General features: G+C 33.2%; 2 protein-coding genes, 2 non-coding genes and 1 pseudogene across 7 annotated transcripts; 1 reads left to right on the forward strand and 4 right to left on the reverse strand.

Annotated features, from left to right (window-relative positions):
* The first annotated feature begins 179 nt into the window (after positions 1-179).
* Positions 180-5,104, forward strand: LOC111778990 (DExH-box ATP-dependent RNA helicase DExH18, mitochondrial). Of its 3 annotated transcripts, XR_002812626.1 has the most exons (4): positions 180-365; positions 828-3,257; positions 4,584-4,722; positions 4,800-5,104. XR_002812626.1 is itself a non-coding variant. In XM_023659013.1 (3 exons), exon 2 carries the CDS (start codon positions 851-853, stop codon positions 3,248-3,250), a length of 2,400 nt encoding a protein of 799 aa, XP_023514781.1. In that variant the 5' UTR covers positions 180-365; positions 828-850; the 3' UTR covers positions 3,251-3,257; positions 4,584-5,104. The 3 variants fall into 3 exon arrangements, 2 of the variants coding, with proteins under 2 accessions (XP_023514781.1, XP_023514782.1); XM_023659013.1 differs by having other exon boundaries at positions 4,584-5,104; XM_023659014.1 differs by lacking the exon at positions 180-365 and adding an exon at positions 547-643 and having other exon boundaries at positions 4,584-5,104.
* Positions 5,105-6,965: 1,861 nt separating this feature from the next.
* Positions 6,966-7,036, reverse strand: TRNAG-GCC. Its single transcript has one exon. It is a non-coding gene; the product is annotated as a tRNA-Gly (tRNA).
* Positions 7,037-7,740: 704 nt separating this feature from the next.
* LOC111779431 lies at positions 7,741-7,831 on the reverse strand (annotated as a pseudogene).
* Positions 7,832-7,841: 10 nt separating this feature from the next.
* Positions 7,842-7,912, reverse strand: TRNAG-GCC. Its single transcript has one exon. It is a non-coding gene; the product is annotated as a tRNA-Gly (tRNA).
* A 2,373-nt stretch (positions 7,913-10,285) lies between these two features.
* LOC111779097 (AT-rich interactive domain-containing protein 1-like) lies at positions 10,286-16,744 on the reverse strand. 2 transcript variants are annotated; one of them, XM_023659163.1, is made up of 4 exons: positions 16,542-16,744; positions 15,235-16,122; positions 10,768-11,525; positions 10,286-10,660 (listed from the first exon to the last, which is right to left on the reverse strand). In XM_023659163.1, exons 2-4 carry the CDS (start codon positions 15,661-15,663, stop codon positions 10,651-10,653), a joined length of 1,197 nt encoding a protein of 398 aa, XP_023514931.1. In that variant the 5' UTR covers positions 15,664-16,122; positions 16,542-16,744; the 3' UTR covers positions 10,286-10,650. The 2 variants fall into 2 exon arrangements, with proteins under 2 accessions (XP_023514931.1, XP_023514930.1); XM_023659162.1 differs by having other exon boundaries at positions 10,286-10,687.
* Between the last annotated feature and the right edge of the window lie 495 nt (positions 16,745-17,239).

Raw genomic sequence — 17,239 nt, forward strand, 5'->3', positions numbered from 1 at the left:
TTTCCAGTTCTAATAAATTTTTTATTTTTAAGAATAATTTTGAATATAATATTGTAATTTTATAAAAAAATAAATAATATTTTTTTGAAATAAATGTAAAAAATTGAATAGCAATTTATATATATATATATATATATATATATATTTTTGTTGCTAATTTTTTAATGTTTTCTAAGAAAATGGCTGCCCTAGTATTGATGCATGTCATCTTAAGTTCAGGCCTCCCTTTCTCTTTATAACTCCACCGCCGTCGACCACCCGCCACCTCTCACGGCCTATTCAGACAGCGACCCGCCCCCTACTATTCATCGTTGTTGCAGCTTGTAGAAAACCTGTAGACTCGGGGCCGCCCCCTCCCTCTATTGGTATATTTCCTTTATCTTTCTCGGTATCATTGGAATTTCGTTCTCATTCTCACCTTTTCCTCTTCGTTTTCTTCGTTGTATGCTCTCTCAATCTTCTTTTTCTTCTTCTTCGACTTTTTGTTTTCTTGATTCCGTCTTTGCGCCGCCCTATTTCAGGTTACCGGGCAATTAATTTTGCCGCCAATTTCTTTTGTGTTCAGTAGCCGCTAGCTTCCTCTCTTTTTGGGCTTTTTTCTTTTTTTTTTCTGCCATTGTCACCCCTCCCCCCTTGATTTCCCGTAAGTGGTGGTATTGAAATATTTGATACTAATATTGTAGTTTTTGATTATGAGATCGAAATATGTTATTCCTTAAGAAGTTTTCTTTTGGTGTTCGGTCTGGTTCTGCAAGTTTTGTCTTGGTTCTATATATATGTATAGTTGTTTTTTCTACTTCTATTGAATATTTGATTTTTTAATCCAGATTGGCAATTTTGCAATTTAACAATGGTTAGAGGCCTTGCAACTACTCTTTTAAGGATTTCCTCTTCAAGAAAATGTGACTCTCGGTTTAGGATTTTTACATGGAATAGATTGCTACATTCTAGTGGACAGTATGTTGATCATAGAATTCTCCAAAGTAATCCAGAGCGTCCTTTCTCAAGCACTTCGAATCAAGTTTGGTTTAGATTGCTTTCTCAGAGCTCAAGGTTTGGAGCCTTTAATAGTTTCAATGTGAGAGGATTCTCATTCATAGGTAAGCACAAGGAAGATAACGAAAATGATGATGATACTGTAAGTGGTTCAAATGTGGTAGAAGTTGGGGAGTACGATGCAGATGTTGGAAAAAATGTTAGCTTTGAGATTGATACTTGTGATTCAGTGATGATTACAGGTGGGGATGATTGCAGTGAGGGTAGCATTTGCGGTACCATTGTGGATGATTCTAAAAATGGTGGCAATGACCTAAGGTCATCAAAATTGAGGAATTATGAGACTATCAGATTGTCTGATCCCGTTGAATTATATCGTGAGCTTCGTGGTGTTGGACGGGGCGGTGCAAAGCCAGAACAATCTGAATGGTTAACTCTTCAAGAGATATTTCGCTACTTTGCAAAATCTGGTTGGGCTAGCAATCAGGCTCTTGGTATTTACATTGGCTTGTCATTTTTTCCAACGGCTGTACATAAGTTTCAAAGCTTTTTCTTCAAGAAATGTTCTACTGATGTTGTGAAGTATTTGGTGTTTCTTGGTCCTTCAAATGATGCTGTCAAATTCCTTTTTCCAATATTTGTTGAATACTGTTTAGAAGAGTTTCCAGATGAGATTAGGCGGTTTCGAAGTATGGTTGATTCAGCTGACCTTACTAAGCCACACACCTGGTTTCCGTTTGCACGAGCAATGAAGCGTAAAATTATATACCATTGTGGTCCAACTAATAGTGGTAAAACTTACAATGCCTTGCAAAGGTTTATGGAAGCGAAGAAAGGGATTTATTGCAGTCCTCTTAGGTTATTGGCAATGGAAGTGTTTGATAAGGTGAATGCTCATGGTGTTTATTGTAGCCTTCTCACAGGACAAGAAAAGAAACTTGTACCATTTTCTAGTCATATTGCCTGTACAGTTGAAATGGTGTCGACAGATGAGATGTATGAGGTTGCTGTAGTTGATGAGATTCAGATGATGTCAGACTCATATAGAGGATATGCATGGACAAGGGCTTTGCTTGGCTTGAAAGCTGATGAGATTCACTTATGTGGGGATCCTAGTGTTCTAAATGTTGTTCGTAAGATCTGTTCCGAAACTGGGGATGAGTTGCATGAACAACACTATGGGAGGTTTAAGCCATTGGTTGTTGAAGCTAAAACGCTACTAGGTGATCTTAGAAATGTTAGATCTGGTGATTGTATTGTTGCCTTTTCAAGAAGGGAGATATTTGAGGTTAAGTTGGCAATTGAGAAGCTCACCAAACATCGATGTTGTGTTATTTATGGTGCTTTACCACCAGAGACTCGTAGACATCAAGCAAATTTGTTTAATGATCAAGATAGTGAATTTGATGTGCTTGTTGCGAGTGATGCACTGGGAATGGGGCTAAATCTTAATATTAGGAGAGTTGTGTTTTACAATCTGGCAAAGTACAATGGGGACAAGGTTGTACCAGTTCCTGCTTCACAAGTTAAGCAGATTGCTGGGAGAGCAGGGCGCAGAGGAAGTCGCTACCCAGATGGACTTACAACCACATTAAATTTGGATGATCTTGATTACTTGATTGAATGTTTGAAACAACCGTTCGATGATGTTCAAAAGATTGGTCTCTTTCCTTGCTTTGAGCAAGTTGAGCTATTTGCAGGGCAAGTCTCTAATGTTACATTCTGTCAGCTATTGGAAAAATTTAGTGAAAATTGTCGTCTAGATGGTTCTTACTTTTTATGCCGACATGATCATATAAAGAAAGTTGCAAATATGTTGGAGAAGGTCCAAGGATTATCTCTAGCAGATCGTTTTAACTTTTGTTTTGCCCCTGTTAATGTTAGAGATCCGAAGGCTATGTACCATCTTTTGAGGTTTGCTTCGTCGTATAGTCACAATGTTCCAGTGAACATTGCAATGGGCATGCCCAAGGGTTCTGCTCGAAATGATATGGAGCTATTGGATCTTGAGACGAAGCATCAAGTATTGTCGATGTATCTTTGGCTGTCCCAGCACTTCAAGGAAGAAACTTTTCCTTACGTCAAGAAGGCCAAGGTGATGGCAACAGATATTGCTGACTTATTAGGTCAATCTTTGACAAAAGCTAATTGGAAACCAGAATCAAGGCAAGCTGGGAAACCTAAGTCTCAGAGCAAAGAAGGGCATGAAAAGCCAAGGTCTCCCGTTAGCTTGTATGAGAAGCAAGCTATTTGAGTTTAAGGTGTGGATTTACATTCAAATAAACTTTTTTATATTATCTAAAAGTTCTTTATTTTTTCATCTTTGCATTTTGTAGCATATGAAGATGCCATGTTATTGATTTCTTGCTTGTTTGTTGTTATTATTATTATTATTATCATCAATATTTTGACTACTTGATTCTTTCCAAAGGTAAAGTAAAAGTATTTTGTTTCATATCTGTTTCATTTCTAGCTTGTTACATTTTTGCAAAATAATTTGGAGCCAAGCATGTAAAAATGATGTTTCTTGAAATTCAAAGTGAAATAGAGCTCCAAAATATAGGCATCAGGATTTTAAAAACCAAGGGTGTTCCACTTTTGCTTTGTTAACTCATTGGGTCTATTATAGTTGTAGACGGACGATATCATCAAAAACCCAAGTAGAAGAATGTGTAGTAATTTGTTCTAGGTGCTAGAAGAGGAGGCATGGTGGTTGGTGACGTTATTTACTATTCATGATTATGTGTTGCTTTTTTCGTGGGAGAATTTCTTAGAAGCATGATGTAAGGTATCAAAATAGCAGACAAAACACCCCCCCGCACGCACATGCACACACGCATGCACTCCATTGCAACTCTCAACTTTTTATGGACTGGCATTTTTAAATTCTGAGGCTAATTTGCTTTGGAGTAATGCAGTAAAAGTTTTTCTTTCGGATAGTATACTTTCAATCCATCAAAGAATTGATGTATGGAGATTTTTGAGTTGGTTGGTCTGACTGAAGAAAAAGATGTCATCATGCTTCTTGATGAGGCGAGGCCGAACATCTTCTTTTCACTCATAGTTATACCAAATAACTCAGGCTTCTAAACATAATATTGACCTCTATCTGTTAGCTTTTTTGCACTCTGGATAATCAATGCAATTCCCTGTTTGTCCATTCGTTTCGATATGTAAATATTATTTACACTAAAATTGTTTAGTTTCTTGGGGTCATCTTTATTATTAGTTTCTCGTATCATTTGGTTGTAAAACCCTCCTGGTAGTGCAGAACAAACATCCCATCCATGTAAAAGAAATTACCTTTCCTTCTTTTAAGTCTCATATACAGCATTTGCTTAACGCAGACGCAGCTCTTTCTCTGATGTCCTGCTAAGCTTATTGTTATACCCTATCCCCAAATCCCAGTAGTATCTTCCCCATTTTTCTGGTTTAATTCGTTTTCACGTTCCTGGGACCGTACCATTTCATTTCTTATGGTTGATATTTGATTGAATTTTAGCTGCATTGTGGAGTGTATTTGTTCAATATAGCGTTTATATCTCCATACTGCTGCTTACTACATGAATTTTTCATATCAATCTCAGAGGACACTTAAAACGCACAGGATGGAGGCTGCACTAAAAGAGGAAGATGCTGGGAATTGTCCTCGCTTACACTGGCTCCTCTGTGACTCTCATTGCAAAAGTTTTCCATACACAAAAGCCTCTAGCAATGGATCTCAAGGTACGTTTCTCAAGTATGAATACTTTTGGAATTACGTAGAACGAGTTGAATAGTAGCATTTCTGTACATTATTGTAGTATCGAGATGATTCGAATTAGATATCTAAAAGAAATGGATTTCTTCAATCGGAGTGATCTTGGAGTTGAGAATTGGAAGGGGTGGAGTTGGTCTAACAACATAGAGGCTTTGCAGCAGTAGATAGAAACCACAAAACTTATGGTAGAAAGATACTCAAAATTATGCTGATTGTAGTTGTATTATCTCAAAAAGTACTCACTTTTTTCCCCATTTTAGTAGATATGTTCAACTTTGGAATTTGTATTGTTATGTTTGCTACGTTGCATTGCATTTAAATAAAATCTTACGAGTCATTAAGAGCTCATATTTATGTTAGTGTTGACATATGAGCACCAATCACCATTAAAAAAGTCATGAAACTCTCAAGGATGAAGTAGATAGAAGTATAAGATGTTGGACTTTGAGATCCATAAGATACGTAAGCTATGAAGAACAACACCCTAATTAACTATAGTAAGTGATAGTGTGACGAACCAGACGTCCTTGGTCAACTGAAAACTTTGATATAACATTGGGTCAACTTCCAATTCCTTGAGAATGCTCGCTAGCTATTCATTTAGTTGCAACTTTATACTTAAGTTCTCAGAATACCAAATTGCGGTGAGGATCTTGTGGATTTTACAAAACAATTAGTAAAAGTAAGCTATAATGAAAAATCATAAGAACACCAGCAAAAAAAGATTCAAATTTGGTTCTATCCGAAGAAAAATATGTCCATGCACACACAATTTACTCAACTAGGTAAGATTCATTCATAATTTGTTGTCCATTTGCGTCCGTATCTTACTCTTTTATGTTATGCATGACTTGAGTAGAATACTATTTGAATGAGCCTACAACTTACTCTAATCGACACTTAACACCTTAAATTGAGTGAATACTTATACCTCCATTTGCGTCCGTATCTTACTCTTTTATGTTATGCATGACTTAAGTAGAATACTATTTGAATGAGCCTACAACTTACTCTAATCGACACTTAACACCTTAAATTGAGTGAATACTTATACCTCCGTTTTAAGTGATTTTAAGAGCTTAAACACTTAAAATGTATGTCTATAACAATTTCTTCTTTGACAAATAAAAGCATGACTTTAGTGACCTTAAAGGTTTTTATCTTGTCTCTTGGTACAAAAACCAAAGTTCTATTTCTAGCCTTTTTTTCTTAGATTGCATTTATGAAAACATGTAATCAATGGCTCCGACTCTAAGTTGATCAAGCACAAGATGAGATTTTCTATTTAAAGAGATGAATCAAATACAATTGAATTTAAATTGAAACAAAACAACTAAAATAAAATTGAATTTAGCAACTTAAAATAAAAGAGGAACGAAATACTAGAAAACTCGACTAACCTAATCCAATTCAACTTGTATGGTTTAAGTTGCATTATAAATTTATTTCGGTTGGATTGAATTGAGTACAGATAAATGAAAATTTTATGAAATGGATTGATTAATAGATTTCTTTAAAACTAGATTCGATTGAACCAAACCAATCTAAATTTATATACATGCATTTATTTTATAATTATTCATCTACGTACTCTATTGAAGAATAGTGTATAGGGTTCGTAAACTATGAAGGGATACAAAAAATGAAATGAGGAGAAAGAATTTTAGTAAATGCATTAAGCATATAGAAAGAACGGGAGTAACATTGAATGACAACCATAACCTACCATTAATAAGAGACAACAAGGAATAACAATATGCATTACAATGTTAGAGTGTTGATGTAATATTAAACATATAGAAAGAACGGGAGCAACATTGAATAACGACCACAAACTACCATTAATAAGAGACGACCAAGAATAACAATATACTATACAATGTTAGTGTGTTGATGTAATGTTAATCATATAGAAATAATGGGAGTAACATTGAATGACAACCGTGTAGATGAAAAGGAAGAGTAATATACAATGGTATAGTATTAATATAATATAAAGTCAATTCAATTCTGTATAATTATTTAACTAAAAAAAATAGATGTTGATAATTTATAACAAAAAAAAAAAAAAAAAAAAACCCAAAAAATTGTTGTGTGTAAAAAAGGGAAAGCTCAGATTGCGCCAATCAACTCGTCAGATAGGTCAGACGGTTGCGATCGACCAGATCACAGTCAACGCTAAACTCATCATTGCCAACCACTTAAATAATGCACCAGCCGGGAATCGAACCCGGGTCTGTACCGTGGCAGGGTACTATTCTACCACTAGACCACTGGTGCTTGTTGTTTAATATATGATCTTTTATTTAATTATTCCTTTTAAAATTACAAATACCCCTAAAATATTCCGCTTTAAAAATACCCAAAAATTTTCAAAAATTTCAATAATACCCCTTAAACTAAAAAAAATATCTAAAAGCATTCCTAAAAACTTTCAAATAAATAAAGTCTTATCATTAGTTTTTTTTTGGAGTGGAGTTTGAAAAAAAATGTGATTTTATTTGAATATGAGATGGTAAATTGAAGCATAAAAGGAATTATCGAAGATAAAATAACACCTAATTTAATTGGAGTTCGACAGATTAAAATAATTGAGAATAGAAGGTTCAAATCTTCCATTATACATATCGAATTATGAATTTATTTGGGTTAGATTAGGTACAAATAAATGAAAAATTATGAATTTAGTCTATTCATCATTTTCTTAAAACTAGATTGGTTCAACCGAATCGTTCTAAATTTATTTTTTAATTTTAAAACTTACATTTTTTTCTTAGAATAGAATTATAAATACACATACATATACATATACACACGTAAATAAATAAATAAATAAATAAATATATATATATATATATATATATATATATATATTTTAATTATTCATCTACTTACTCTATGGAAGAATAGTGTATAATGTTCGTATATAAAAAAAAAATGAAAAATTGTGTTTTGTGTATTAAAAAAAAAGCCAAAAAAAAGGAAAGCTCAGATTGCGCCAATGAACACGTCAGATATAGATCAGACGGTTGTGATCGACCCAGATCACAGTCAACGCTAAACTCTTCATTGCCACCCACCTAGATGCACCAGCCGGGAATCGAACCCGGGTCTGTACCGTGGCAGGGTACTATTCTACCACTAGACCACTGGTGCTTGTTGTTGATATGTGATCTTATATTTATTAATTTTATTACTTTTAAATACCATTAAAAAATACCTTAAATTTTAAAAAGTTTCATAATATCTTTCGTTGAAAATATCTTTACCATTGGTATTAGTATTATGTTTAAAGAATACCCGTACAATCAGCATTAACACCTTTTTACCTTTATAAAAGAAAAGTTAAAAATAATTCTTACTATCAATGGACGAAAATCGTCTATCAACCATTCATAGATTATTTATAAATATTTTAATGTTACTTTTAAAAATTCATGAGTATTTTTCAAACGTTTTTTTTTTTTTTGAAATTTTTAAAAAAAATTAAGCTGATTTTAATTTTTTTTTTTTAAAAATTTGAAACTTTTGAAAACTCAAAATTATTTTTAAAACAATTTGAAAATTAGTTATTGTTTGAAACGATTTTGAAAGTCAGAAAAATATTTTTGTAACAAAGTATTAACGATTTTTATGACATTTTAGTAATGACATTTTAGTAATTTAGCATTGTATTTATTTAGTTTCTCAATTTTAAAAGATATATATATTATATCTTTAAATTTTTAAATTTATATTTAATAAACCTAACATTTACAATGATCATGTCAATATAAAACATTCTAACTTTATTAAGTTTCATTTATGCAAGATTTCTACATACTTCAAAGGCATAAAATGCAGCTTTTTTATTTATTTATGATATTTCATTCATGTACTCTACATTTTAAGATTTTATAAGATTTTTTATTTTTATAAAGTAAAAACTTTATTTTGATTTTTATAAAACCATGTATGTTATCTAGTAGTAAAGAGACTTGGAATAAGTCTTTAATTAAAGTTTCATACACAGTTGAGGTTATTTGATGAGTTATTTTAAAGTCTCTTAAATCTCGAACATAACGCTCGATTTAGGTCTTTAACCAACAATTCTTAGCTTAATTATTGCATACTCCTTAAACTTTTACTCTTAGGGTTAGAAATCCAACGGGAATGCATCAACAAAACTGCCATTCCATAAAGATTGTCGTGGCATGAGTGATTGAGTTCAGTAATTCCTCATATAAAATTATTGACTCTAGAGCTGTTCCAGAGGGTTCCGGGGACAAGATAGTCAATTCAATCTACTTACTCATTCATGAACCTGATTGAACTCGATAAGTAAAGACAAGACATACGTTTATTATGATTTGATTGAAGATTCTTCTTCTTCTTCATGAATTTGGCACCAGACTGATCGTGAGAATTCTACTCACTCTGGTTCCTGAACTTGAAGCTTTCAAGACGAAAGAGAAAGCTAGCTAGCTCCTGGAGTCAGACTCTTTCTTCACCTTTACTGTGTTTGTTTGAAGAAGGTTCATTTACTTACTCCCCCTGAACTGTAACGGATCAATACTCTTTCTTCATTCGTTATCCTTCCCAAGTGATTTCTACAAGTATAAAATAAGAAAAGTCTAGAATGGTTCTTACTTGCTCGTTGATGTTCAAGTCTTAATCTTAGGTTATCGAGCTTCTGATATCTGAACTTCTTTTAGTAAAAAGAGCATTTGTGATTTTCTTTAACCAATGACTAAGTTTCTTTACAATTTCATGTAGCTTAGATTGCATGTTTACAATCATTCAAGTTTGACATGATCGATCTTACTTGTGAAGTGATTTGAATCTCAAACGAGTGTTTATGACTTAGATATTTGATCAACAAAATAATTCAAATCTTATTTTCCCTTGGAGTGATTTCTTATCATTAAGGCCAAGTGTTCTTACACTTTTATTTTTTGATGACCCGTTTTTTTGTTTCGTTTAATATATTTATAAACACNTGTAATTTAGATGGTATGTTTAGAATCATTCAAGCTAAACATGATCAGTTTAGAATCAGTTCGAATCTCAAACAAGTGTTTTTGCCTTGAGATATTCCATCAATCACTAAACTTACTTTATTGTAGTGATTCCTTATCATTTGATATCCATAGAATCGATCAAACACTAAACTTACTTCTTCTATAGTGATTCCTTATTATTTGATATACTGTGAGTCGATGCCAGAACCTTTTCTTGAATTGATCGCAAAGTTTTCTCTTGAGTTGATTCCTAACACTACCGACACTACCAAACCTATGTTCTGAACAGTTCATTTTTATCTCGGTAGAGAAAAAAAAAAAGTCTTTTGACCGATTAACTTGCAAATGTTGCCTACCCAACTAATGCAGACAAGTTCAAACATGTAGTAAATAGGTATAAAATGCAACAAAAACCAGGGAAACCGTAATACAATAGCTAGTGATTACAATAGTGTTTATAATGAGTTGATTATGCCTAACTTAATAACAAAAAAAAAAAAAAAACACAAACAAAAACAAATTCCACCACTAAAGAATTTAAACGGTGATTTTAATCATTTAAAGCATCATGCTTGTACGTTTTTCATAAGCCAACATGAGAGAGCAAATATACAAGAATCAAACCTTTGTAATGAACAAAATGGCATCCTCTTCCCAACTACACCTATTTGCCTTGTTTAAGAGGCCCTTACGACCAAGATCCTCCTCATTTCTTGGAGACAAAATCTAGCCAAACCAATTAATCAAAACCAACCGAACATCTGAGCCTCGGAAAACAGCCCGTTTTCATAACAATTTGTTGGTAAATCACGACGTATTCGTCCCATTGACTTCCTTCCATCTTCCACAGATTACAACTGCAACTTTCCATGTAACACACAAGAATTTTCCTTTTCACACTTTCCTTACAAAGATCAAAAATAAAAAATGCCTGTTTCCAAATCAGAATCACATTATCAACATAGGTACGTACTTGTCAAAATCCGTTTTCAAGCGATACCTCAAGCTTACCGTGGCTTCTTGGGAGAGTAGAAAATGGAGCCAGGTGAGTTATGCACTTCGTGTCCGAATCCATTGGTTGTAATCCCGGATTCTGATTCATCGTCACTGTCGATTTTGTTCGGTGTAACCCGATTTTGGTGTCCTCTACGACGCAAAAGAAAGACATTATAGTAGTAGCTAACAAGATCTTCCCTGCTCCTAGAAGGGAATGACTCAACAATCTCATCCCAAAAACATATCCCGAGAGATGGAGGGTTCGACGTCACTATATCCTCGAACTTTTTCTCATCATCTACTTTCCAAGCAAATGTAACATCTTCGCCCATCTGATCAAATCTCCATTGGAGAAACGCAGCGCCCAACTCTAGCTTTAGTCTGTGCCTTTTCTCAGCAACGTGAAATTTGACACAACCAACTGAACCAGCGTCCAAGCATCCACAAGGATCTCGCCTTCCTTTTCCAATGGGATCCCTTTCAACGGGATTTCTGTTACTTCCTTTCTTTAAGTTTAAAGGCCATTCTTGAGTTCCCAACCACTTCAAATTGCTGTTGGATATCACACCATTCCATTCTGGTATCTGAGCTTGATAATCTGGCCCTAGGAGAACGGGCTTGTACTCGTCTGATGAATCTGAAGGAGAAGAATCACTTGATTTAGACACAGATTCTTGAGATTGAACCTTCTTGTCAATGCTTAATCTCTTCCTAAGATTGTAAATTGGAACCGTATCGTTATCATACATACAAGGATGCATCCTCTGATTTCTCTGCAAAATAGGGAAGATCAAATGAACCTGATAATAAATTATGTCAAAGACGTTAAGTTTGGTAATAGTAATTACCCAGCCTTACAACTCCGAATCCTGCCAATGGCTTCCCTTACACCCTAATTTCATCCTCCTTCCTTTTTTCTTCTGTAATATGTTTATTTATCATGTTGTTGCGAGGTTAACAAGTCCTTGAGAGACAGGGAGGCCTCTCCTCCCTCTTCTTTGTATAACTTATCCTTTAAAAAAAATCATTATCACTCGTTCTCACACTCACTTTATCATTATCACTAGATACCATACTTATTCAATTCTTCTCAATTCTTGACCTAGACATCATTATAACACATTACTCTAATCCACTGGTACTAGGCGCTATGGAGCTGAAGTAATCCATATCATACTCCCAAGAAAAGCTCGAACGACCTTAAAAAAAAGGGTACTTGTACCCAAAACCGTCACAGGTGGGAAGGTAGAGAATACCTAGGGGCGCAAGACAATTCTCTCTAAGGAAATCGGCAAAATAGCCCTGTTAACTTTGGAAGAAAGGGTGCCTCCTAACAAAGGGGGGTCACAATGACCAAGCCCGAGAGACTGTTTACCAAAAAACACAGGTCTCCGCAAAGTCGGTAAGACCATGTATTGGGGCTGACGCCTGCCCAATGTCAAAAGGTCTACGAAATTACAAGTACATGTCTAAAAGATTAGAAGCATAATTTTTTAACTTTCAAGTTTATGCCTATAAGATTCTTAAAATTTAAAAAGTGTCTAAGAAATGTCTAATAGGTCTTTGAAACTACAATTTTGTGTCTTAAGAAGTTTTTGAATTTTGAATTTTGTGTTTAACATATTTATGACATATTCAAAGTTTTTGAAAATAAATTGATTCATTAGTTATAAAATTAAATTTTATGTCAAATGGGACCTCAAACTTCCAATAGTAGCTTTCGAACATGTTATAAAAAGGAAGGAAGAAAAAAAAATATATATATAAAACAAAAATACTAATAATTAAATTAATAAAAAAAACNAAAAAAAAAAAAAAAAAAAAAAAAAAAAAAAAAAAAAAAGTAGGGAACAAATACTATTGCAAAAAATAAATAAAAAATTACAATACCTATAAGTACCATGAGGACAAACTTTCAAAAACAAGTTTTTGTGTTTGAAAATTTGGTTGAAAAATTCAAACATTTTTTTTAAGAATGATGAAACCAATTGTAGAGAAATGATGAGAAAAAAAAAATACAATTTTTAAAAACAAAGAACCAAATGATTATAAAGAGAAACAAGTATAATTTATAAGCTTATTTTTCATAAACAAAAAATCAAATCGCTAGGGCTTATATAATTATCAAATTGGCCTTTTGTAGTCCTTGGGGTTGAATGAGACTATTTTGGTGAATTGTAGTTTTCTTGGTTTGGTTCGTGAAATTTTTTCTAATTAATTTGGAGGAACCAATTTCATCACTTATTTAAGCTCAAGATTCAATTTTACGAAATAAAAACTTAACCATCATACTACTTCACTAGGTTACATATAGGGAATAAACATGAATTTTTCCCAAAAGCTATTTATGATAATAATAATTTAACACTTATTTTAGAGAAAATAATATACTTCCTATGGGATAGTTTTACAAATTTTGATAGCTGATAAAATAAAAAAGAATCTGTAAATATCACAATGTAGCTACTATTTTGCATTTCCTAGTTTAAAATACTTCTAATAAAAATAATGAAGAGTTTTGCTTGGTGTTTCTAGTAAAGTAGTACCTTTCAAAAATGTTCACAAGGACCTAAAAACATTTCCACACACACGAACTACAAGCAGTTCAAAAATCAAATGTACACTCGAAGATTCAAGCTATTGGCCACAAAAGAACATAGTTAAATCGACATCTAAAGTACTTTCATTTCTTCTTAATATGGGAACCATAATTTTAAACAGCTAACACTCATAGTATCTTCATACAGAGATAAATAATATTCTGAGTTGATATGAAGGATTCTATAGTTTTATATTCACACAAGACCATTAAACCATTAAACATATAGAAAGGACACTACAGAAATTCCTAAGAGATACAAAGGTTCATAATACTAAATAACCAACTAAACTAGATAGATACTATAGATCAGATGAAAGAAAATTATTGTAGTAACTCGATGATACATTTTAAGATTATGACATAGTTCCATATTATTTTTTTTTTTTTTTTTTTTTTTTTTTTTTTTTTTTTTTTTTTTTTTTTTTTAATAATATTTGAAGGGAGGATTTTTTAAATTTTGATTTTGTTTTTTAGTTCGACCCATTCAATCAAATGGGTTGATTACGAGTGTTTATATGACCTGATAACCCGACCACTCTAGATATCAAATCCAAATCATAAACGTTGGGTTGGGTTGGGTTGATTTTTATTTTTCTAGTTTGGGTTAGCTTGAATTTTTGAAAAATCAAAAAATTTGGATCACTTTGAGAGTTGATATTTTTGGGTCGGGCCAACCTGACTAATCCGAAAACAGGGTTACAACCCAACCCAACCCTATCCTACTCTCAAGAGTATTAAGAAGATTAAGAATATTTGATGTTTATAATTGATGTTAGTGATGTGTTGTAATTCATAAATGTTTGATATTTGAGTTTTATNATTTTTTCTAATTAATTTGGAGGAACCAATTTCATCACTTATTTAAGCTCAAGATTCAATTTTACGAAATAAAAACTTAACCATCATACTACTTCACTAGGTTACATATAGGGAATAAACATGAATTTTTCCCAAAAGCTATTTATGATAATAATAATTTAACACTTATTTTAGAGAAAATAATATACTTCCTATGGGATAGTTTTACAAATTTTGATAGCTGATAAAATAAAAAAGAATCTGTAAATATCACAATGTAGCTACTATTTTGCATTTCCTAGTTTAAAATACTTCTAATAAAAATAATGAAGAGTTTTGCTTGGTGTTTCTAGTAAAGTAGTACCTTTCAAAAATGTTCACAAGGACCTAAAAACATTTCCACACACACGAACTACAAGCAGTTCAAAAATCAAATGTACACTCGAAGATTCAAGCTATTGGCCACAAAAGAACATAGTTAAATCGACATCTAAAGTACTTTCATTTCTTCTTAATATGGGAACCATAATTTTAAACAGCTAACACTCATAGTATCTTCATACAGAGATAAATAATATTCTGAGTTGATATGAAGGATTCTATAGTTTTATATTCACACAAGACCATTAAACCATTAAACATATAGAAAGGACACTACAGAAATTCCTAAGAGATACAAAGGTTCATAATACTAAATAACCAACTAAACTAGATAGATACTATAGATCAGATGAAAGAAAATTATTGTAGTAACTCGATGATACATTTTAAGATTATGACATAGTTCCATATTGGCCTTCACAATGAGAATCTTTGCAGTTTACAAGGAACAGAACACTATTTAAGATGTAAAGGGATACCAATCAAAATGCATAGTATGAAAATCATATCAAGATGGACAGAACAATGATATGAAAAACAATAAAATACTATAAGCAGTTCGAAAAATACTACAATCAACTTATATATCATGGGACAATGAGAACACACAGAACTTCATACAGGCACAGATATAAATAGCATTTGATTCTTTATATGGATAAAGATGTAATATAAACAACTTAAGAATTTATGTAAAGTACCTGCAAGAAAGATTGCTCGCTACTTGCATCGACTCGTCTTTTTACAAAAAATTCCTCTCGAACTAGCAAAACTTGTTTCCAAACCTCTTCATTTCCATGTGATTTCCATTTTGACTTTTCTGGTAGTGAACATATTGATGGATCACAAGGGTTTCTTGCAACATCTTTCAGCCAATTAAGCAATCCCAACATCGGTTTCTGCGTTCTCTCCGGGACAAAATTTGCTTCCTTGACCGAAGGTGGATCGATAACTTTTATATCCTCATTTTTTATGGTGCAATGATCAATATCCTGGAGTTTCTTGCTTCTTTGAGGAAATACAACCCCACTCTTCATCCTATCACTCTTCATATCAAATATTCTCTTGGAAAAATCTGAAATTGAATTTTCGTCAAAGCCAACACAATTCATGAGCTCATCTGACAACATGACTGCAGTTTCCTTTTAGTTTCAACCCAATTCACGACCACCACAAGATGCTACCACACGTTTTGCTGAATTTTCGCATAGCAATTCCCAATTGCTAGCTCCATTCCTGTCACCACCATCCTAGCACTACAACCTGCACGCCAAACCTAGATGTGTAGGTAAACTCAGCTTCCTTCCTCAGATCAAGAATCTCTGAGTTTTCTGAACTCAGCAGACTTCTTTCTATCTTTGTAACATCCAGAGCTCAAACTGCAGCCTCATTTCCCCACAACTTACTCCAACTCTCTGTATCCAAATACTTGATTTAATATAACTTCAAAACTGAAGCACATTCAAATCCGATCAAGATTTCCTACACAGTCAAAGTGAATCCAAAGTCTAGCATGTAACCCTTCCCTTTCAAACCGTTCGGCAGCACCGTCTAGTGCAACTCAGACACATCAGCTATCACCCAACATCCTGCCATAAATTGGAATTCAAACCCTATTAACCAAATGCAATCACCCTGGTTCCATTTTCGCCAGAGAAAACAAAATCACACCAAGCTATAAGGATCTTAAACAAAAAATAAATCTCAGGTCATATAATTTCGAGAACACGAAAAGATGGCATAAAATCAAGTAATCGGCTACCACTAGTTAACTATCAGCGATTGGGTTCGACGATCAAAATTTTGGCGGGAAAACAAGATTTGGTAGGGTTTTTTGAAATCTATGAAAAAAAGTTGAAGCATCCATACATCCCGCCATTAGCGTCATATTTGCAGATATATTGAGAGACTAGAATTAAAAAATGATGAACAAATACAGAGAACTGTACACGAAAACAAAGAAAATAGCGGGCAGGTTCAATGGTGATTGGAAGAGAAAGGAACGTACCTGTTCATAATTCTTTTGTTTTGGAAAGAGTGTGTCTACTTCTACTGCAACTATGTGTAATGGCCACCACATCCCTTAAAGCTTCACCAGTTTTGGCTTGTTCCATGTCCTCCTTGTTGCTCTGTGACTTGGCCCTTTGTATTTATTTCTCTTTTTCTTAGGGTATTTTGTAGTGTTCTTGGATAAAGATACCCAAAAGAAAATGGTGGTTTTTCTTTTTAGGGTTTTGTGGGAAAATGCTCCTCATGTTTANTTTATATGACCTGATAACCCGACCACTCTAGATATCAAATCCAAATCATAAACGTTGGGTTGGGTTGGGTTGATTTTTATTTTTCTAGTTTGGGTTAGCTTGAATTTTTGAAAAATCAAAAAATTTGGATCACTTTGAGAGTTGATATTTTTGGGTCGGGCCAACCTGACTAATCCGAAAACAGGGTTACAACCCAACCCAACCCTATCCTACTCTCAAGAGTATTAAGAAGATTAAGAATATTTGATGTTTATAATTGATGTTAGTGATGTGTTGTAATTCATAAATGTTTGATATTTGAGTTTTATAAGATTTTACTCATTAATGTAACATGTAAGGTAGATAAATAGGATTTTTTAAAACTAATTAGAAAAATAACTGAACAATCTAACCCAATTCAACCAATAAATATAAGGCTGGGTTGGGTTGTGAACTCTATTTAAGT

This window comes from Cucurbita pepo, chromosome LG17 (assembly GCF_002806865.2).
Source record: "Cucurbita pepo subsp. pepo cultivar mu-cu-16 chromosome LG17, ASM280686v2, whole genome shotgun sequence".
In the NCBI taxonomy this organism is placed as follows: Eukaryota; Viridiplantae; Streptophyta; class Magnoliopsida; order Cucurbitales; family Cucurbitaceae; genus Cucurbita; species Cucurbita pepo.

Bases quoted from the DNA above. Each gene is read 5' to 3' on its own strand.
- LOC111778990 (XM_023659013.1), top strand. From the start codon at position 851: ATGGTTAGAGGCCTTGCAACTACTCTTTTAAGGATTTCCTCTTCAAGA.
- LOC111779097 (XM_023659162.1), bottom strand. From the start codon at position 15,663: ATGTTGTCAGATGAGCTCATGAATTGTGTTGGCTTTGACGAAAATTCA. The intron at 11,526-15,234 runs GTACTTTACATA...CCTATTTTGCAG, and splicing joins GCGAGCAATCTTTCTTGCAG to AGAAATCAGAGGATGCATCC. The intron at 10,688-10,767 runs GTAAGCTTGAGG...ATTTGGAAACAG, and splicing joins TACTCTCCCAAGAAGCCACG to GCATTTTTTATTTTTGATCT.